This window comes from Anopheles cruzii, chromosome 2, assembly GCF_943734635.1.
Source record: "Anopheles cruzii chromosome 2, idAnoCruzAS_RS32_06, whole genome shotgun sequence".
Lineage (NCBI taxonomy): Eukaryota > Metazoa > Arthropoda > Insecta > Diptera > Culicidae > Anopheles > Anopheles cruzii.
The window spans coordinates 51,134,169-51,157,921 of NC_069144.1; the positions used below are offsets into that span (position 1 = coordinate 51,134,169).

The 23,753-nt window shown below is 47.7% G+C and overlaps 1 protein-coding gene across 1 annotated transcript in view; it reads left to right on the forward strand.

Annotated features, from left to right (window-relative positions):
* LOC128268525 (hemicentin-2) overlaps nucleotides 1-23,753 on the forward strand; it is a 108,496-nt gene that overhangs the window by 15,132 nt on the left and 69,611 nt on the right. The window contains exons 3-4 of the mRNA XM_053005647.1: nucleotides 12,883-13,010; nucleotides 23,229-23,318. Of these exons, the coding sequence (XP_052861607.1) occupies nucleotides 12,883-13,010; nucleotides 23,229-23,318 (218 nt within the window). The remainder of the gene's footprint in view (nucleotides 1-12,882; nucleotides 13,011-23,228; nucleotides 23,319-23,753) is intronic.

Consider the following 23,753-nt stretch of genomic DNA (forward strand, 5'->3'; position numbering starts at 1 on the left):
CGCCTTTTTGTTTGAGATTTCCCAGACCACAAGCAATTCCTGAAGCCTTTTCCTTTCCGCATGTTAATCAGAAGCGTGCGATATATGATCTATCTGCGTAAAACCACCGGTAAATGTTATTTAAAGCTCCGCAGCTCTGCCGTGCGGGGTCTTTCTTATCTCAAAACTAAACTGCGGGTCGTCTCTTCTGATAGCTTCGTTTGACTAGACCCAAAAGTCATCCCTCATTTAACTGTTTGCGGGACTCATTTGCTCCCGAATGGGAAACCCTTCGGATTGGGCAGGTCCAACGGCCAGAGCCCTTTCAATCAGCCCATCGCCGCTAACCGGTCTGCCCCGGTTCGTCAAATATTCTGACCCATATCATATAAATTATCCTTCCACAGGGCTCCGAACCGCTTCACTGCTGGCCACAGGCGTCGCCTACACAAGCCATCACAGCTTTCCTAGGGTAACTTCCGGTTTATATCGAGCGCACCACATGTGGAAACTCTTTTCCAACCATGTCCCGTTTTTTTGTCCGCCACCCCAGGATCGGAAAAAGGGTCGAACTGGGCCTCGGGCGGACCTCGGGAGGCATCGAGCAAAATACTGTTTTGGGCCTTTTTGCTGCCGACGGCGCAGGAGCTTAGCTACACGGAGGCCAGAGAAAATCAACATTTTCACCAACCGGAGAAGTTTATCGAAGAAACGGGTCAAGGAAAGTGCGTTTTTAGAGTGAACAGTATAACTTGGAGCCGGGCCCGAACATGCCACGGGTCATCGCAAACCGGCGTAACACTCCGGGTTCAGGGGAAGCAGCTTGTCGGTTTTGTTGCGGTTTCCGAAAGTTGTTTTTCTTGGCCGAGCAAATCTTATCCCGACCCAGGCCCCAGGATCTTCGCCCTGTGTGGTGTATGATTTTTGATTTTAGAAACATAATTTTATGCCCCCTGTTTCGGTATGCTAATGTGTCTAAGAAGCTTAGGTTTGAGGTTGAGTGCCTGGGCGTCGAAAAAACAAAACAAAACTAATGCTTTTCTGGTATTTGAAGCGTACTTTTATTTTAACCTCATTAGCACTGCTACCGGAAGCACATTGCAGGATGTTTTTATGAATCTAATTGAGGACACTATCGTTGAAAATCCAAACGCAATCTTGATCGCGTCGCTGCTCTGGGGCCATGTGCCAACATTTCTTACCACGTTGACGCCGGAAACTGTAAAAAAATTGTATGGAAGCACTACAAACTATTAACTAGGAATTTAAACCTTATATGATCCACGTAAAAATCCGCTCACGAAAGGTTCGAGCTTTATTTTGGTAAGTGTTACAATGTTTCCGTTGTTGTGTTATTTCATCTCTTCAACTGAGATCACCATCAATCCGGTCGGTTCAATGTGGTGAGTAATACCTACGACCGAGGCGATATTCAAAAGAGTTCTTTGAAAGCTCTGATTCACAGGTTGGTCATCGCACTTACGGATAATAGCCGCAGTGTAATGTGACAAAGGTGTTGGGCGACGGAACCAGGGGGCTATCGAAAGATGACCCCTTCACTGCCATTGCAACTTGCATAACAATGCAACTGACCCGAATGCTGTATGACAGTGATCAATGATTCCAAAACACTTGCTTAGGAAAAACGAAACAATGGGTACACGTGTTTGATGCAACGCATAAATGCCAGCATTGACCTGACCGGCGTATCACCTTGCAAGTTGCTCTTTGTCGGCGTTGAAGCATGTTAATGAAATCCATCCCTTGGCCAGGCCACGTCACAGCGGATAGGTGGAAGCGATAAGTGTTAATTAGAAAATGGTTGAAACCTTTGTGTCACGAGCCCCGGGTTGAATGTTCCGCTCGAACAATGGCATCACAACCGATCGATCGAAAATACATTGAATGGGAGTGAATGGAACGAGCCAAATAGAGGAAGTTTTGAATTATGTTGCCGTGCGATGCGTATCTAGTTTCCGTTCAGTTCATCTATGAGATTATGGTTTAATTAGTGTGAAAGCTGCGATCCGAGACAGGATTTGATACAAGTTAACACATCTTTGATTCTGACGCACAGATGTTTTTCTCAACAAATAAAAACTCGTTTCGGAAAGAAATGGAAAAGCAATGAATAACATAGCAGGAACGCAGGACCAACGGTTAACCACTGAAACCCCAGAGGTAACATCTTATCCTAATATCGCACCATAACATGGGAACGACCTGAACCAATGCCGGAACGTGTAATTTTCTAGCACGACTTCGAACATGCGTCCAACATGAGCCTTGGTTATAGCGGCCAAAAAACCGATGGTGGGCTCAAATACAGGAGTCGAAACAAAGGTTCCATTTTGCCCGCTATGCTTGCTTCTATTGTTTTACTTTATTTTGCTCTTCTGTTGGTTCGATCGTCCTAATGGCGGCAGTGTAATGATGCTTTCGATCAGTTCTAAAAATAGCCCTCACGCACAATCTTTCTCAAACACACACACACACCGGTACCGTCATGGGCGGTGATTGCTTTCTTCGCATGATATGCTTCTGAAGCACGCTTTATGTCGATTCGCCCAAAACCGTACACCGGGCTCAGGGGTTCTTGCTTTCTGTTTCGGAGAGAACGCTTTGTCTTGGCTGCTTTTTGCTTCGTTACCGCTGCTCTCGTGTTGGTTTTATATATTTTGTGTGGAACCAGCATGGATGGCCCTTTCAAAACCTACAAGTTTTGCGCCAATTCCGCGAAAATCCCGGGCGTTATTTGTCGGCCCAGACACATGCCGACATGCCAGTGTGTTTTGTCAAAGCTTTTTCCGCGTTGGCGTTCGTTCCAGACGGGAGTCGGGCTGTGGCTGCGCTACTAGGTGCTGGTGTCTTTCAGCTCGCACCTCAGATCAAAAAGATGACTCACTGTTCAGCCTTCAAAGAGGATCGGAAAATTCTTGTACATCGCATTAAGTCCGATGCCACCCCCGGCGGGTTAGCTCCAGGCGGAATCGCGGACTTCTATTGAAACTTCTTGAAGAAATTTAAATGACGCAATTTAAGGATCGTTCCAAAACAATTAAACCGAATCCAAACGGACGTACTCCTCCCGTCCCAGAGTATTATCGTTGTCAACGTTTCAAACTCGTCTAATCCTGCTCTGTTACAAATAAATCCGAGAGCCTCCATTAGTTAGCGCAGCTTACGACCGAAACACATTAGACCGAATTCGAGCACATAAAACCAATATTTCAAAGCTAATCTGCACTTACGGGCGCCTACTGCCTTCCGCGCAGTCGAAGGACGAGTCACTCGTGATCGTTCGCAAATGGCTCCCCGAAGGGTGCACCGTCGTCAATGGGTTTTCCATTAAAGTGGCCCCGAAAGTGGCACCGAATGTGCACGGTTGACGTCATAAAATTAATTTTCATTCCCCGGGATTTCTGTGATGGTTTTTGTGTGAGCTTTTTCCGGGTTCGGTCCAAATGCGGCTAATCCCTCATCAATTAGGAAACGATTGTAGCCAACCGCGACCCAGAAGTCACAAAGTATTGCCCTCTAATTGCAACCATTGTTACAATCAATTACAGAGAACCCGCATTTCTGTTCCGAGTTTCGGTTGTTGACTGTGAGGCGTTTTGAGACTATTTGCGCATGCCTGAAATAATGTTAAGAAAATGTGTGCAATCGTATTAGTTTGTAGATACGTACTTTTCAGACGTTTTCAGACCTCAACTGTGTACAATATTGACATAGGAAATATACCTACAATACCAGAATTTCCGCAAAATCTACTTCAAATATTTGCATCATGCGCACAAGCAATGATACGCACAACGCGTACGTGGCACAATAAGCTAAAATCCGTTATCGCACACCATCGGCCGATGCGGCCCTGTGCCATTCGATGGCAATCGCCCCGTTTCGTGAACGTTATCATAAAACTTTATTTTTATTTTATCCCTGACGTGCCGTTGTGGCGGTCATATTTTTCTGCGTGGCCCGAAATTGGCCCCAGTCACCCAAGCATTCCGTGGATGTGAAAGTAGCACAGCTCTGTCTCGGTTTAATTTCGGTTTCTTCTCCGCTGAAAACACGCCTTAAAGCAACAAGCAAACAAACGCACACACAAAAAAGGAACAAAGAATCGAATTATTGCCGCGGCTACCTACCCCCGAAAGGCGGCCTTGTAGTGCCAATCGATAACAGTGACATTTTGTGTCTGTTTCGATTGCACGTTTCAGGTTCTGGTATCCAAAAATGTGAATGATGCTTCATCAGAGCAAAGGGAAAATTTTAACACAAAAGCTTATTTAAAAAATATATTATATTAGGTCCAAACCATGCATTAAAAACGAAATCTTGCAATCGTGATCAGTAAATGCATGAGCAACAGGAAAAGTATCACCAAAATAGGTTTGTAGCTGTCAGTCACCATGCGCCTCCATCGCGTTGGTTTATGTTTTCCTTTTTATTACCGCGCATCTATGGTGACCATCACAAAAGAAAAGCATTCCATCATCAGAAAGCTTTGTGGAAATTAATGACACGATCATCGATTTCCCGGTGGCCGATTCAATCGGAAGGTATCACTGTGTTGTGATAAAATCACTTTTACCCGTGATTGCCCACTAATGGATGTATTCGATTATTATGAAGACAATTACATTTGGCGAGATTCGTCCTTTTCTTTGTTGGCTTCCGATCTGCCGTTTGCAATGCTTGTTGAAATTCTAGCAAATGTTGGTAATGTTCGAACGCGCTCCACGAAACACGCCAAACCGAATGAGCCGTGCCCGAAGAAGAGACTAGCACAATTCAGTACCATCCCGGGGCGGGTAAGCCAGTGACCGTGATGCCACAAGTGTGCCCCGGGTAGAGGTATCACCTTACAATGCCATCATAAGAGCAGGCTTCTCACATCTCACGCGAATCCACGATGAAAGATAAAGGGACACCACGACCACTGTGCAAACATGTATCATCCCGGCCAGTCCGGCCAGTCCGGCCAGTCCGGCCAGTCCGGCCAGTCCGGGCTCGTTATCACGCACACACACGGTTCCATTGCTGTATACCCAAGCACAACAGGCACGAACGTCTTCCATTCGTCCCACCTCGGGGAGCACGCTCGGGGAGAGCTGTCCCAAGTGAAATGCTTTCACTCCGGCGGAGTACATTAGAAGTTGCTAAGCCAAGAAAAACAACTCCCGGTTTTCCGGGCTGCCATGCACTATAAGCCCATCCCAAGTCCCCCTCACCCACAGTCTCTCCGCACCCGCCGGCCCCGGGCACGATCGCCGGTAGCAGATAAAAATAAACAAATAAATTGAAAACAGTGCCCAAGAAAGAAAAGTCCCGTCGTCCCTCGGCGGCGCTTGCTGTCCACGGTTATCCGACAGACGTTGGCAAGCTGTCATCAATCCGGGCCCGTGTCATTTCGAGCGGAGCACATACACCACAAAAAAGTTGGTTCCCCTTGGCATTTGCAGCTTACCACCAGTGGCCAACTGCCACTACCGCCGTGTCTTGCCAAGAGCCGTGCCTTGACCAAGCCGACGGAAACGACAGAAAAAAAGCACTTCCAACTTCCGAAACACCCTGACCGACGGGGGCCCGCCTTTGATTTGCTTATACGGTGAGGCACCATGTCCTTCCCGGTGGGCTGGAGAGTTTGGTTGCAGAACTTCCGGGAAATCCATCCATGATCAAGTTACATCGCTCTCGGGAGCCGATGTCTTGGGTACACATTTACTTGGCCACCGACCAGAAACTAGCCAAAAACCGGACTGCAGTTGGCACAAGGAATTGAATTCGCAACTCACCCTCCCAGGGTGACCGATATGCTTGACGCCATTGCTTGAAGGTTAAAACTTTTCTTCACAATTCTTACGTGTGCGTGTGTGTGTGTGCGAGAGACTGTAGTTGGTGAGTGATTTGTTCGCCACTCGATGATGGATTTACTTGCCACAAGTTGACGCCGAGCGGTGACATCATTCCGCCGCGAATAAACATGGCCCAAAATAATGGCGAGTGGTGAAAATTGAGGTTATGGCCGCGGCTCGGGTGGGCTCGTGGCGTTCTTCTTTCACCCTGAGCAGAGTCCTCCACTGTCAAGTGTTCGCCTAGATTGCACGATCGATCATGGAACTTTAGTTGCGGCACCGGAACCGGGTCTACGGCAAATTAAATAAGCGACGGATGCGGAAAACTCATTCAAACGAAACACCCTTCTTAAGGCCTATTTTGCGGAATTACAAAAAAAAAACATCCCATCTCAGCGAGCGAACGAGTCTCGCAAAAGTTTGACCAAGCCAATTACCGTGCACCAGGAGCAGCGAACCGTGTCCGTGGGCCCGGAAAGTAGATTGAAACAAATTTACAAGAATATGGCGTAAAAACAGCATTAGGGTCAGTGGTCGAACTGATCGGCCGCCTTCTGCGGCACAAACTTCAAACAGAGGCGCCCGAAATTTGAGCCTGATTTTGCCTCCTCAAAATTACTTAGTTCGTGTTGCGAAGAGGCTGTGCTCGGAAGATTTATAGCGCCGCACGAATTCGGTGGCTTCATCAAAGTGTCGTAAATTTCGGGTACGAAACTTTGGCGCTCCGGGGAAGGAACCTTCAACGCGCCGGATGTAATGAGCATCCCAGTCTTAGCGCAGTCTTCGCCACGGTCGATCGCGTTGTTCCGTTCGATTGATTTCAAATTTACGTAATTTACGTGTCAAGTGCAGCGATCCGTGGCTTCGGGGGACAGCTGCAAGCAAACATATCGTTCGCCGAAAGTTTGGCAGCACTGCCAATATCTGTCGCTCGAGCGCAGGATGGTCAGCAGTTTGTTACTGCCCGCCGCCGGGCCACCACCGGTCCGATCGTTTGATGCCTCGTTCGCTGCACCATTTCGGGTCCATTTTCCACACGTGCACACCCTGACTAAAAGTATGACGCACGAAACGGCCACAAGAAACAGAGGAACGGAAAAAGGGGAACCATTTGCTGGAAAACTTTGCCGGAATCCATCGATAACGGCGTCCATTTTGTTTTTGTTAATTTAGAAACTTCGCTCTCTCTCTCATCCCGACTGCGTACGGGACTCTCGTACCAATCAAATAATTCTAGGATGGCCCACGGCCACACCGGACTCCCGGGTGCGTTCTGGGATGCTACAGACACACCCACAAACACACGTACAGATTGCAGAGTACTGCGACTTTCAAATATTCACCATCGCGCTCGCATGGCCACGGGACGAGATGAGAAATTCCATCTGGGGCCCGCCGAGTGATGAAATCTGTTGCCTTGGTTCGGGCAGGGCGAAAACTTTTGCCTTCGTAAACTAATAAGCAAACAAAATCTGTACAAAAACATTTCCTGTGTCTGGCGCTGGCCGCAGCAGCATGACGGCGACGGCACGGGGACGACGTGCTCCGGGGCCAGACCGTGATGTGAGTTTCAGTGCCACTTTTGCTCGACACGTGATGGAAAAAGGGGATAATCTTCTCTTTGCGTCTAAAGGACTTTTCTAAGCGATATTGGGGAAGTTTAAAGTTGCGCTTCAGATCTTAATTACTTCTCGACCTGCCGGCGGAAACCGAATGATGTGCGACAACTTTTTCGCACGTTCCGTTTTCTTATCAGGTTCGACGGGCGGGCGACGGGCGCATTATGGTTTCTTCTTTGGGTCATCGTGAGTTGAACGCTGAAAACGATAAGTTTTTTCTCGTCCAAGGATTCATTCCACGAAGTTTGATTACCGCTTTTTATTACCACTAACACTTTGTTCGAAATTACTCCATGAAACGCTTCAGATAAAGGATATGTTTGTGAGCGATCGAGTCAACATCAATGTTGAATGTTGTTTGTATTTGTAAAACAAAGTTTTTGTGCTCTTTCGTTTAGAATTAAATCAAATGTTTATGGAAAGTTACACCAAGGTGATGAATGCAAGGAATCACCATAATCGGACTCATTTGGGACATCTTTTCCGTTTAAAAACCTGTCACGCAAGACTTCATTGGGCGACAATAACTCGAACTTTCAGATAGCTTGCATTTTTTGCACAAAACTTCTGCTTGATTGCTGCTTGGTTAGGTGAGTCAAGTGGGCAGCCCGGTGTTTGGAGTGTTACCAAAAGACTGATCTTTAATATTAGGCAGTAAACGTCGTTCGTTCGGTGCTAACTGTTAAATGGATGAATTGTCAAAACGTTTCATCAGCAGCAGCTGAAACCTCTTTAGGGCTACAAGCCACTTCAACTTACGTGTAACACACGCCATTTAATTTAATGTTCACCTACGAAGACGTTCCAAACGTGATTTTTTGCTGCAATACTTCCCGTTCCCGAATCAATTTTCTTATAATTTTGTAGTGTTGAAAGTCACGCAGCTTCTTTTATCACTTTAGTGCTTTTAGAGTTTTGTTACCTATTCGTCAAATAGGAGTTGAATTGGTTGAATTCGAGCTGCTCTTCGCTCGTCGATTAGTTGTATTTATTAGTCTCAGAATTAGTTTTCAAATTATTGTCAGAAGAACCCGGCACGCGCTGCGTTAAAGTTCTTCCGCCAACGTATCGCAAAACGAAATGCGGATTACTTTCGCGGAATTTATCCATCTTCCGATGGACACCGGATCGTGAACCGTCGCCAGTCCGAGGGGCCAAAAACCTAAAGCTCCTTTCATTAGCGCCGCCGGGCCGTGAAAATTCTGCTCGACAGCTGGCAGCTGACATGGTCCAGCACCCGGGCGCATACCGGCGCACCGTAATGGATATCGATGGTGAACTTTCGCCGAAAGCGATCGAGTGGAAATATTCAAACCGAACGAGATAGGTCCACCCATGCAGGCGGGGGACGCACCAAAACTGGTAGCCAACGCCGGTCCGGTGCACATTCCTGCCAAGAGTGCCGAGGGCTCCAATAAGTGGGAAACTTAGTTTCCCAACATCGATCCCCAGTACGCTGGACCTGTGGGCGGTGGATCCCTTTCGTGGAACGCCAAAGTAACGCGAACCCGGGCCCGCACTATGATCGCTCCCTCAATTAAACATGCAATTCAGCGCGCATTCCGTGCAGGCGGTAAATGAAATGTTTGCCCCACTCCACCAACGCTCGCCCGAGCGCCTGGCGGTGCTTTCTGACTCCTGACGCGGCCAGCGCGCCATTCCGAGGCCCGAAAACCCCAACAACCCCATAATGAAGCGCTTAAGGACCGACAAATCGTAATTGATTCGTTGCAGCCCCCTTTATTGATTCTAAACCAACTCGACAAATTCAACAGAACGGTAATTGGAACAGCCGCCCCCCCCCCCGTCAGGAAAGCCGGCCAGCAACCGGAAGAAGCAGCATTAGGCCTCGGCGCCTGGAGCCGCGGCTTTTGCACCAGGAATCCGATCGGAGCACGAGGTGCAAATGGCTCGGCACTTAGGCTGCTAATTGTAAAGCCGGGAAAACATACGAGTTGCTGCCGGGGAGGGGGAGGGATACAGCCGTCGGAGGGGTTGTTGTGGATGGAAAGGGCCGAAACCTTCGGCAGCGATGGCTGCATCTCTGGCCACCCTCGGCGCAGCTCAAACAGCCCGGGAAACCTCCACGGAACAAGATCCCACCCAGCGTGCTTCCGCTGAATGGCTTTCGCGCCGAGCCTGCCTGCCTGCCCTTTCACCCACCGCCAACCCCCTTAAACCCCGGTCAATACTTGATAAGCTACGGAAAAGCCTTACGAGTGAAATGGGTTTGAAAATGAGTTCGATTTTCATCTCAACGGTGTGTAGGCGGCTCGGGAATCGAATTAAATCGATTATCGGAAACTTTACAGCGTTCATGGGGATTGTGGTGCAGGAGGACGTGCCGGGGCGGGGTAATCGGTTCGGTTCGGAATCGATTTACAAAAGTTGGTGAAGTCGCGCATGGAAAGCGAACGTGTGCGGAAAGCAAAGCCAAGTGGAAACGCCGTCACCGTTCACTGAGTCGGAAGTTGACGCATTTTCGCATCTTGCCAACCGCCACAGACCGAACGAGAAGTAACAGGGGACGAGGATGGGGAGTGTTTCGTGCAGAGCCAATGACTACTTTAAGTGTGTCGTCAAACGTGCAAAGAATTACACCACGACAGCACTCAAATATGCAAGCATGTTTACAATGGCCCAATGTTCAAAGATTTTTGTGTTACACTACAACCGCTTAAGCCTAAAAAATAACGAAAAGACGGCTTAAAGTGAGAGACGACTTCACGAGACAGGTTGTCGTCTCGAACATCGAGCCGGAGAGAAAAAGTGTAATTGAGCAAGGAGTATCGGCGAGTCGATACGGGAAGTCTCTTTCTTAAATGCCAAATCGGCTCGAGCCGACCGACTATCGTAGTCGGACTCGAGTGTCCGTTGACCCAGTAGTAGAAGGCAGCGCGTGATATAATGAGGCAATTGATCAAAGACGTACCCACCAAGCCTAACACAAGCTACCGGGGCCTTCTTGTTTGAAAATAATATTAAATTACACTTACCGATACAAGAGACGTGTCATTGATTTGACCAATTTGATAGCATAAAGCATAAAAAAGGGAGTCGAAGAGTCGGATCTTTGATGAACAATATAAAATAGGATCAGATGCGCTTCTTGACGACTGAGAAGACAAGGAATGATCAATCCTAGCGCGAATGATACGATGTTCAAAGTAGGAGACGAACCAGTTTACAAGCAATGGACAGACACCCCATTTGGCCCGTTTCGAGATTACGACTTAATGTGAAACGATCTCAAACTACTTTCAAAATTAAAGCACCAACCACTCAGAAAGTTCGGAAGAAGATTACTTGATTCGGATCTGATCGGGACGATGCCATGCTGGTTTAGCACGTGCTTTTTGTTGCCTATCTCGTGGATGAGAAGCATCCAGGATTCCTTCCACAAGGATGGTAAAGTGCCAGATGGTATCACACGGATTCAGAGGGACCCAAGATCACCACGGATTTACAGGATCACGGGTACATACCGTAAAGTTTTCATTACTTATAATAACACACACTTATCACATAAAAGAAAACAACTGCGCTCCCGTTATCCAACTTTTCACAAAATTAATTTCTATTCTGATTTGCTTAAAACTTGAATCGCCAATAAACATAACATTCTGCTTGTCAGTAAACAAAATGCTTGTAGTTTTAGTAATTATGAAAAACTTCAATTCTGATCAATTAATTTCTAATCAACAGTAAACTGCTGCTTAAAACACAATTTGTCACAAACTGCCAATACATTCATTCAACAGTTCGGTTTACCAGCCGACCAGTTGACGCGTCAGACAACAAACGGCATTAACCCTCTTGTGGGTATCAATTTGTAGTTTCTCGTAAAAAGCGACCCATTCGTAAAAACAAGCCCATTCAATCAACTGCGCTTTTAGTGTAATCTTTTGAATCGACATCATAAATTCAAACCTCTGTGCTGTGACCACTCCGCACAATAGTTGTCAATTTGACCCAACACTCGTGGGCTGCTAGTAAAATTCCCAGAAAAATAGTTTATTTATGGTCAAAGTGCTCTTTTTGCTACCCACCCCCAAGGCAAGACCGGGGCTTTAATTAGCGCTGATTTACGGTCACATTATGGAATGGTCCCTGGAGCTGAAGGACCCTTAAAATACAAAAAAAAACTCTCAGCCACATCCTAATGAGACCAACTAGGGCAACCAGGTGGCCAGAGCGAATACGAAAAGGATACTCGGAAAGTTTCGGATTTTTGGAACGGTAAATGGTACGAAATCGAGGGCCCGCGGGCGTAGAGGTCACGTTCGGGTCAAACGCTTTTGACACACAACATTGAAGGGTGTATTGTATATTTCCCCTCTCTTTCTGGGCGCTCTCTACCCTTCACCGTGCAATGTTGGGACGCTCGATTGGGTGGTACGTGCCGTAATTGAAATATTCGTCAGCGGCAATCACGCACGCATTTGAAAGTTTCTCCTGTGAGCATAAAAAAGTAACCCGGCCCTCGGCGCGTCTAACGGCCATCCCGGGTCGGGAGGGCTGTAACGGTTGAAATTCTAATTATCGAACTCTGCTTCCTGCTTCGGGCGCGGATAAGAGTAGGGTGCTGCGGGGCAAGTCTTTCTTCTTCCCGGCTGCCCAACCGATTCAACCGGGTCGACCCGAGAAAAGCCCCACGTCGAAGTCGAAGATGCCTTCCCGGAATGGCCAAAGTTCGAACATTGCAATCACTTTTCGCCACATTTGGCGTGGCATCCTTCCCGGGAATGGGCTCCCCGGGGTGGTTGGGCTACAGCGGCAGCAACCTTCGATTATCCTTTGCGTGAGCTCCACGGGCGGGTTGCGAAAGGGAGAATGCCGGGGGTGTAAGTTTTTCACCTTCCCTACCCACCGACGGACCACTCCGAACCGACGACGACGAATAGGCGAAACAGTCCAGTTACGCGCTAATGACGTGCTTCGCCGATAGAGATGTTAAAGGGCCTTCCCGAGGGCCGTCCTGAGGCCCTTTTACTAGACGAAAACCGTCCAGCTGTGGGTTTTTTTTTTCTGTGTCCATTCCCACACAGACCTGCTTCTCCACTTTCCATCTGCCCACCCACAAAACACTAACTTTTCCGAATGGCGCAGCAATAGGTAATAAATTTACCTGAACACTCTTTCACCTAAATTCGCGCCGCGGCTTCGAACGGGACTCCGGGCGCTCGGGCTGACCAGGTTTGATCGTTACTTCTCACGAACCGGCCAAAGTCAAGGCGACCGAGTGTTGGGTGTAGAGTGTGTGTGTGTGTGTGTATGTATGTAGGCTTCTCCTCAGGTGACCATCCATTCGCCAGTCGCCGTTCGCGCTATCTGATTAACGGTTCGCGGTGTGCCATGTTCCATGCGATGTTCTCCTAAACTGCCCTTTATGTAACGATGCGCCGTTATCTTTCACTTTGCAGACAACAAATCCATACTGGCCAACACGGACTGGAAGAAGCTGTGGCTGGAGTCGGGAACGCTCGCCTCCGGCGGTAGGATAGACAATCACCTCGACAGCAGTGATTCGACGCTAATAGACGATGGCGAGGTAAGTGCCTGAGATGACTTTCTTTTCGCCCCAAACGGCCGCCGACTTTGGGCCGATTTCCATTTCCGATCGCTCCATCGTCATCAGCTAAACTGCACTTTGTGTCACTTTGTCAGCAACACAAATCACATCGTTTAAGGAGTGGCAAATCACTCGTTGAGCAATTCGTTTAATTCAGCTCCGTGTCGCTATCCGTTGTGCCAGGAAGTAGATTTTGAGTGTTTGAAACGGAAGCGAAATAATGTATCACTTTGGAAGCAAATAATCGATTCACTGAAAACATCTTGTTCTTTAAAATGACTCAAAAACTTGTCGATGACATTTATTAACTTTTTTTATGCGCTTACCGAGCCATAAGAACATAATACTCTGGTGCGTTATTTGAAAGTTCTTTGAAACTTATACTTATTGCCAAAAAAGGAACTTAATTGCCCTGATTCGTTGTTTTGTAAATGCTATGAATGAAGAACAAAAAAACACGTAGCACCACAACCGCATTTAAATTTGAGCTGTGTGGTTTTTTGTGACTGATCTACTCTAGGTTACAACTTTTGTTTCTTAAAGTTAAACGTAAAATTAAATTTACATTTGTATTAACTTTGAACTAAGAGAATAACGAAAAACTATTCAAAACGTTGCCCAAGGTCGAGTAACATTCTCCATTAGAACACCAATGAGAAAAAAAAATCCACGGCCAGCCTCTGCTAGAGAAACATTGTCTTCCTGTTTTATGCTACGATTCGGGGAATAACACCGATCGCCCCACAATATGGTCAAACCTGGTGTGCACCAGCAAAACAAAACATCTTGCGATGCCAGCGGATCAGCCGCCGCCGCGTTGGGCTCACAACACGCAGCTTATGCTACACTTCCGGTGCGCTAATTACCAGGTGTTTGTGTAATACACCTTGTCTACTAGTGTACTTTTCGATGAATTCACTTTGTCGCCATGGTGTCGCCCACCGGGTTTCCCGGTCATCAGGCACTGGAGGCTTTGTTTTTCGCCACGCTTTGCTGTTGTTGTTGTAGACTCACGCCCCTCAGACTGAACTTCAAAATGGCGAGCGTGGCGATGGGAGGGATAAAATCATAACAGCATCATCCGTAAATAGATAATCAACTGCCAGCAACGGGTGGCAGAGCAGGGCCAGGATACTGCACTCCGAGCACACACCGAAGGAATTTCAGGGACCGTTACGAATGGGGGAAATTAATTAACATCATGTCGTTGTCGGTGGAAGGGAGTACATAACGACTGGCGCTGGTTCCGTTCCGTCGGAATGTGCTGAGGAAGATGACCAGAACGGAGGCTCCGTTATCCTCCGTCGTGAGTCTCCGACGGCGGCTGCGTTACACAATCTCGGTGGATGGGATGGCCCTTTTTTACGGATCCTGTTTACTTGCCGGGCCACTCGGGAACATGACCCGGGCCCGGCTTTGTTTATGCTCCACGTGGCAGAGAAAGTGGAAACGATGCCGGGAGCAGAAGATTGGATACGTTCAAACGCTCGTCCGGGTGGCCGGAAGCTTGTTTTGCTTGGCCCCGAACCGGCCGCTCCTGGAAGATGTTGATCCGAAAATTGATAATTCTTGGATTTTTGTTTTGTCTTCTTTTTCATCATCATCATCATCATCTCAGGTGAAGTGTGTTTTGTTCGCTGTTATGGGACCGTTGTACATGTTGCCGGTTGTTAGGGCGAATGTTTTTTCGAGCCGCTTGTACCTTTTACGGTACGCCGTATTTTGCACTTGATCAAATTGTTGGAATTTTACATAGAGCATATCTTATCCGAGATCTTACAATGTTTAAATCAAACGGCTTTCAAAGAAGGTTTTGTCTAAATTAGTGCTTGGCTCAGATTTCCTTTGGGTCTGTAATTCAATAGCACATTCAGGCTCGCGACGAGTGGCTCATCAGATTTTGTTTAGAACTGGAAGCCTTGGCGAATCCTCAGAACAATCTTGGCCGGATAACTTTCGGCATTCCGAAGCAGCGTCGGCAGCATCGCAACGCAACAACAATGTCCCAAAAAACACCCTCCCAACAACCGTCCTCAGGATGCTCCACCGTCATTAGCATTTCCGGTTTCCGGTATTCGCAGCAGGAGTTGTCACCTGCTCGCACCACGCACGCCTGGCACTGATATACGGCGTACGGCAGACCGGAAGCCGAAGGATGTCGCAGAAGATCTGAATTGCCCCCCTGACGTGAGGGTCTAATGGTGTCTCAGAGTTTGAATTGCAGTGACATACCTTTCGTGGATCGAGCTTTCCCCGGGAAACTCCTCGAATCCACACTATTAATATCCTTTCTTGCGGCGGCGACGCAGCGCGGCCAACAGTCATGTCCGGTGACGGTGGGGCACGTGCGCCAGCGACCCATGTTAAGGATTTGGACAGTTTCGGCCAACCGAAGGACCTCTGTCGCTCGGTTCAGAAGGATGGAGGGCCGAAAAAAAACGTATCCTAATGAAATGAATGTGTCCAAAAAAAACCCACGACATTTTCTCCGATTTGCAGACCAACACTTCGTCCGCTCTCCGCGGGTCGCCTTCGGTTCGTCCACCGTTGGGATGCTCGGTATGTTGGCGGAGGTTACGTACCTTGGCCTACTTGGACGAAGGTGCAGAAAACACCTTTCATCGAATTTGCTTCGGTACGTGCGTGTGTGTGTGTGTGCGTCAGGTTTTTGTTGTTACAAAAAGGACCTCCTCTTCGATGCTCGATTGCACCCCGTCGCCAAGTTTCATTGTAGTCTCTCTCTCTTTCTCGCTCTGCCTCTTGCTTTCTTTCCAAGTGACAGCTGGCGAAGATCCTTGGCGTTGGTGGTCAAGGCAGTCGGGCGGCGGGCGAATGGCCGATCGGGCACGTTGAGGTTATATTTCTCTTGCCGATCAATTTATCTTCCCCATGCCGCTTCTGCCACTCACCATACTTCCCCCCAGTGGCTCACCGGCCACCCAACTATCGGCGAACCGTCGCCATCATTTTGGGTCATTTGTCATTTAGATTTCGCTTGTTTTGGGGGTAATTTTCGTCCACGTCCACGCCACATTCACGCCCCGCCGTCGGGTGGGAGGGAACCGTGAAACTTGAACGGTTAAGACCCCTGGCGCCCCCCACTCTCGAACCGTTCCACGCAAAAACCCCGCCGCCGTGGCCCACGAGACTGTCACTCTCCTTTCTTCCGCACGTTCGAACGCCGACACTTCCGGTGATTAGTGGGTGAGGGAGGGAAGCGCAAAGCGGACAAGAAGGAAGCCGGCAAGCCCCGGCAACTAAATTCTGTCCCATCTGCCCAAACTGGGAGGGCAGCTGCCACTCCCTCGTCGGTCCGTTTACTCCGACAGAAACCGGAAGCTACTGCCCGGCCGGCGCGCGGGAACCTCCCTTCCGCTTCGGGCTGGGCTCCCGAAACCAGGCGGCCCAGAATGGCGCACGTAAGCGTTTTTTTTTGCGGGCTGGTCGCCAGACCGGGCGAAATCAACCGCAGCGTGTGATTCAAATCTGCAAACCGATGGGCGGTTGGTGGGCCGTACCGACCCAGCGCGCCCCGCTGGGTGGGAAATCAATTTCCCAATTTTCTGCTCAATTGGTGGTGTATGGGAAAGTTTTTCTGCTCCCCGACGCCAGGCGTGGGGGCAAACGTTTGAACGGGTCCGCTTCGGTGCGGCTTCGAAGCACTCGAAACTATTTTCCATACTGCCGTGGAAGGGGAGAGGTCATGAGAGGTCGAAGGAACGCGTAGGCCACATGTTGACTGGCGAACAGATCTTAATTTTTTAAAGTTCTATTTTTATTACATCCATTTTGCAGTGATGTCTTAGCGTCATTACTCCTCAACTGTCGGAAATATTCAGATTATACCTCAGTCAACCAACAGAAATAGCATAACTTTTTGTTTATTATTATTTTTTGACTCGTTCTCTTGACTTGTCTTCGTTCGACTCAATCGTCTTGAAATTGCCCCGGGCAAACAGCCAAAAAATGAGTTGCCTTCCGTATTAATGCGATGTCGGCCGCTGTGACGTTATTTCCGTACAATGACCTGTCGTTACTTCAACGCTGTCATCTCGTACGACTGTCCGAGATGTAATGTGGAAAGGATTTCCACGAATCAGGACACAGCATACTTGACGCATTTGGAGCACAACGTGGCTATTTGGTGCCCTGTCGGTTGATCGTTAGGTACTACATCACGGGAGTCTGAGTTCGTTGACTTCGCTGTGGTGTATGTTGACACTGAGAACATACACGAACCAAAGAAGCAACCGTCTCTTCATTGGGACAATAACACTTTTCTATGTTCACTGATCAATGTGTGACCGTCAGTCAATGGTAGCGTTATCCCGGGAATTCGCCCACTCATTAAGGGCAAGGCTCTTTGCAGTCATTATAGCCATAACACACTGTCTCGAAGACGTTAAGGACGATACGTTCTCATCTGGATATCCTTAGTTCAGGCACTGTCTTATATTTTGTTTGTCTTCATGAGAATATCACATAACAAGCACTCCATTCCAATGTTTGATCCGAATATTATACTCAAACTCATTCATTTAAACGATTTATGTGGTGCAAAATGTGCAGTTATAACTTAGAATAGATTAATGGATGTATCTGAAAGACATAAGGACCTTCTCGTTTATCCACTTTGATTAGCCTAAATGGACTTTTTCAATCATCGCAAATAATGCGTTGGGCCTCCTATATTAAATTTACATTTTATAGTTTTCATATGGCATTTCCGGCACAACTGGAAGGCCTGGTCCTGGGCTAACTGGCCTGTCCCATGTTGATGGTGTGTTGTATTGTTGTTATCGAGTTTGTTTTGCTTGTTCTCTGTACCAGGTTGTCGAACGAGGATGTTTTTATTGCCAATTCGCTCCGAAGCTCGGTGTCTAATTGCAGATGATGTTGGTCGATTGTTCCAGGTGTTGCCAGTATATGTTTTACCTTCATGGCTAGAGGTTTTATTGGCATTCAATGGACAAGTTTAGTGAATTGACGCTTCCTGAATCCCTTTCAAGCCATCGTTCTAGTGTTACGAGGCATTTAAATGCGACGGTGTACTGTTCGTGTTTGACGTGTTCGTGCCAGGGTCCAAACTACTAGGAGACAGCTATAGTATACAATCAGACCACATATCTACCACCCAAAGTGTAGCATTGGTGATGCCCGGAAATAATCAAATCAAATTCGTTGGTTCATTCGATTTTCAACAACCCTTCTAGTATGCTCCGTAAATGAGTTACGGATCGCTTTCAACCATTCATCCTCTGTTACGTGATGAAAAGAAGATCTTCAACGAGATCTCAAAAGCAAACAAACGAAATCATCGGATCCCATTAGGAGTACCCCAGTGGTGCTAGCAACACTTTCAGCTCACTGTTGTCAAACGTTTGGTGCCAAAGCGACCGCCTAACAGTCAACCAAATGCGTTCTATTTCTATCGAAGCATAATTTGAGTACGCCCTTTGGGCGTTTCACTCACCGGTCCCGAGTGTTCCGCCTTACAGCAAAACCCCGTTCTGGTGCCACAAAAGAAGCGCTTTTCCATTTTCAGGAAAAAACAACCCTTTCAGGTTGTTCGCAAAAGTTGTGCGAACACAACGCCCGTGCTGGCGTGAATGGCTAGGAGCGCAGACGAACTTCCGGCACCCGGCTGCCGGCCCGGGACAATCTCATTAAACTTCTGTCATGTTGCGAACCTCCCGTCCACCAGCCCCCGCCACCCTTCCACCCACGGCCAGATCATCTGATCGATTCGAACGTGTTCGTCGTGTTCGCCCCGGCGCGTCGCACTTTGCATTCAATGGTAAAAATTAATTACAAACTTCCCGCGAGCTTTACGCCAAGCAAACGGCACGGAACCGAATGGCTCTCGTTATGCGGTGCTAACGGACTGACGGCTCATGGTTTGTGTGTTTTAATAGCTATTTCAACACGCTTTTGGAGCACCGGGCCGAGCCGCGCCCCGGCTCGAGCATGCAAAGCACCGGAAACAAATGATGTCTGCGCTACTCCGAGGGCCGCCGGTGTCGCTAGCGAGTGCCCCGGCAGGTCCCGTCCCGGTCGTCCGAACATGACAACAGCACGTGTCCCGTACACGCGATCGGGGTGTTTCCCGGGATAGTCTGGTGACACTTTTATCACCACGCCCGGTACCGGAAGACAACATGTAAGAAAGAAAAACACGGCACACCACCGGAAGTCACCGGAACTCGGAGGTGCTCGGTTTCGGTGACGTTGGGCCGAAGCGCGCTCTCTGTACATAGTGTTTTGATGTACTCGATCGCCGGTGACGTCGGGTTTCCAGCCGATCCAGGAATCAGCCAGGCTCATCACCCGATGAGCCCGAAGCCCGCGCGTCACGCCCACGATGGGCGAAGAGTTTTACAGAAACATCCAGCAGCAGCCGGAGCGGAAACTTTTGCATCATTTGATTTTACCACTCTCTTGCCGCGCCCCGACCGGCGGCGCAACACGCTGTAATGGTGCAAAGTTTTTCAATTTCACAAATTGTTCCCGACATTACAACTTCCCGTGTTTCTTGACTCGAAGTTGGTGTCGACGACGACAGCGCTATCGGCGTAGTGCCGTCAGTTTAATGACACCGAGCTGGTGGCAGTAATGTCGGGAGGGCTAGATAAGCCTTCGAGCCGCTGTCGAACGCGCGGGTCGTGTTGATGAAATCAGAGCACAACAAACCGCAGGCACAAAGGCCCTGTCCCTGTCCATCTATCCGGCTCCGTGATAATGTTTTCTTATGTTGTGTCTTGTGCCCGTCACAACTATTCACAAATCGCACCCCCGAACGAAACAAAAACGAAACTTGTTCCCTGTTGTTCCGGACCCGTCGGCCGACCCGACCGACGGCCGCATTAACTTTTTATCGTTCCGCTCGAGAGTGGAAAGTTATCCAATGATTATGCCATTTGAGTTGGATGCCGAATGGAAATGAAAGTCAAACATTGGATCACACAAAAAGAAGGGTAAAGGGTCGCCGCGAGCGATGGGCGAAATGCGGGCAGCGGCGGCACTTTTATGCTCCGTTCTCCGCGTTCCCGACGGGAACGGGCCGGTAGAAAGTTTGGCAGAAAAACGGACTTTCTCAAACGAGCTTCATAATGTACGGCAATTTACGGCCATGCTACTGCAGGGCTACATATTTTAGCATTACTTACGCGGTCCGCCAAAGAAGGGCATTCGAATTGGAAGTGGATCCCGGCGAAGACGCGAGTTGATTCTTCAATTTCCTCCGGCTAAGGTAATTGCTACTGTGAAGTGACTTCCACCAAACAGTTATCCGGTTGTTTTAAAGAAGGCCAAAGTTTAGCTGGTAACCCTTCGTGCCCATCAGACGATGAACTTTCGAGGCCAGCATGTGTGATTTGTGGCAGCATATTGCAGAAGCACATTAGTTATGCTACAACTTGCGACGGAAGGGCCAACGTTGCACGTGAAGGTAACGCAAGCACTTAATGCTCCAGATAAACCGTTGGGAAATTGCAAACCATAACACTGGATCATCACGCGCCATTGACCCGGTGTGGCCAACGAAGGCTCACTTGCTAGGGTGGCCCATTTGTGGGCTGCATCCACTCGATTGGTGTGTGGCCCATAATTTTGCCAACTCTCGCCCAGGGTCTACGGCGAGTCCTAAGGCGTAGGCAGAACCGAGGCCCCGGTTAGGTCTCGGTGAAAAATTAACTTCTCTCGACTCTTCAAAATGTCTCTGCGTTTCTTGTGTTGCTTTGTGGTGCACTTAAATATGTGTTACCGAACGTGTGACATGTTACATGATGTTGGAAACACTATCCACACCGGCCTACGTAGCAATAAGCATAGTGTACGGACTTACAATTGTCAGTTTCCTAGCCATGCTGAACGAATCTGCTGATGAATGTTATGTTGCAAGGCGTTGTGAAGTGTCACAACGCCTGCCCACAACGTTGGCCAGTTGAAACCGTGCCAACAGCAAGATCTGAAAGACTATTTCCAAAAGAGAGAAGGATTTGTGTGACCCATGTTTAGAATGGCGTTTTTCCTGACAACAATATGGACACAGAAACAAAAACCTAAGCCGTTCCCCATAAAGCTTCGTCTATCGTTTTGATTTGTTGCTTACACGCCGTGAATTCGGCCTAGCGCTTTAAATTCTAACATTGCTTTAAAATATTGCTTATCCCGGTTTGTCGGTTTATTGCCACACTCGGTACTGTTAACATTTTATTGAAAAGAAAACATAAGCTGGATCCGGGGCTTATAAGCATTTTGATCCACTTCCAGCATTGGCATGCCCGTTCTGGCCCACTGTGCAACGTCATGTGCAGGCTATCGCTGAAAATGAAACCATCCATTAAACATCATGATTTACTGTCACCGGTGCTCGGTGCATATGCATTATGGTAGGGCTACGAACTAAATGTAAAATAGACGACCATCGAGAAACCAATTGGAACTCGGCGTAAACGCCAGTTAGAATGGGGTAAAAAAATGCTCTCCCCAACGTAAACGTACGACAAGTGCTTGTGGGTGATATAATAGTAATATCAATTCGTTGTCATAATTTTTACTTTCCCTGGTGTAACAAATGCGGCGGACGGTTTTTCGCTTTCGTAAAACTGGCGTTTTATGATTCACCCTTTGCCAGTGGCCACCGGACAAAGCCACCGAGGACAAACCGAAAACATTCGAGGAAATCCATTACTCAAACCTGGTCCAATATGCGGCACCGAGCCGAAGAGTGAAGTACGGCAATCTGACACTTCCCGTCTAACGGATGTTCGTGAGTGGTGGCGGAATTGATATTAGTTAGCGGAAATGAACGTAAGTCGGCCCATGAACGTGAAAGTGGAAAAGCAAAATTTACGATAACCATCCGAGGGCCAAGCACAAAAAAACGGAAGAAAGGAAATTGAAATTTAGCTGCAGGTGCTAATGTTGGGGGCTGCTTAGTGCTGCTTGTCAAAATATGGTAATTTGCCAATTAGTTTTTATTCTTCCGGAAGCAAAGAAAATTAGGTTTATGCCTGTTCTTTGAACGACTCTTTAAAAGGGAAAGTACTAGAACAACACAAAAAACGTGATGTAATGTTTTTATGGACCGAATTGTAGCGGAAGTTGTAATAGAGCAGATTTAGCTAATTCAATGATAAGCCCAGCATGCTTGAAACATAAAAATCCATCGAATTCGGTTTACGGGTTGGAAGGTCAAACTAAACAGCTTCTAAAAGACTAGAAGTTTTGGAGCTTTCGGATCGCATATCTCGCATATCGCTAAAATGGCGGCGAGTGTCAGCGTCTCCTCGTAATGGATGGGATGCAGAATGATAGATATCATATTTACTCACCGCAAACAAGTGTAGCTGCGATGCTGTGGATATAATTCGTCTACAAACATTTCACAAATATTGACTGCAGCTGCGTGGCACGAAAACTGGGGTGGACTTTCGGGAGGGGTGGCCCTCGTACGATGCAAGCCAAGGGCACCCTTTTATGGGTCAAAGTGTACACCAAGCCCCTTGGGTGGCACGCTGAGGGATCGATATCTGTATAAATTCACAAACTGGATGTTTATATTCGTGCCCCGCGGTTCGTGATTTGCATAATTTTACGAAGTCGGCAGAAATGCCGATGGCAAAAAATAAAGCGTACGTCTCAAGACGGTGTCCAGTTTGTTGATCCAACGTGAGCTAGGTTATCGAGACTCCAAACTGGATCATCGTCAATAGATTGTGCTATTTTTAACCCTATTATTTCATTGCGATTTCGAATAAATAACATTTTTTCCAAAGAATACCAGAAATCGTATTGAAATTTTGACAGTTTTTTTTATGTACTTACTCGGTTGTCACCGATCCGGATCCATCATCGCGTCTGCGTAATGCGTCTTGATGAAATTCATTAAGCAACGGCAATCCGCGCGGATCCCTTAGAGAGCCACAATTAGGAACAAGCTCCTATTATCTGTCGTCACGGTGACATTTGAATCTTGCTTTGACGGATGGCCGCAACATTAGCGAAACCGCGCTCATCAATCAGAAAGATAAATGATGATTATACAAATATCTATCGGGGTGGGCGGCGCCCATCGTCGTTCGCCCCAGGTGTAATTTATATTTGTGCCAATTATCAAACTCACTTCTTTCTCTCTCACTTCCTTTCTCTGTCTCTCTCTAACCATGTGTTTTTCTTCCCGCGTTTTTCTTGCAGGTGATGGCGCACAACACAACCGTCCAGCTCGGTGGAGTCGCGTTTCTGGTGTGCAAAGTGGCCGGCGTGGACAGAGTGGGTGTAAATTGGGTTTGTCTAAGTGTTCGATTTGCATTCCTGTACACCGTAGTATCACAAACACACATCCTTCACCACCACGACCGTAACACGCGTTAACCATTAGGCCCCCCTCCTGCATCAAGCGTTCAACCGTGCACCCAAAGAAAACCACCCGGAATGCTGTTTCGTATGCAATTGCAGTTTCTTTTTAACGTTTTCAATGCAATTCAGTATGCATCATAATTTTACAAGTTTAGTTTGTTAAAATTCTTTTTGACTCTTACTAGGAGTTTTTTTTAACTTTATTTTTGAATGTTTTAGAACGAAATATTCACCAACCTGGTAGAAATTGATACATTTCAGATGGGTAAAGATGGCTAATAGGCAATATAAGATGAAGCTAAATGGTATTTTTGGATAGCGAAAATAATATCAGAATTATTAAAAAACATTAAAATTGAACGC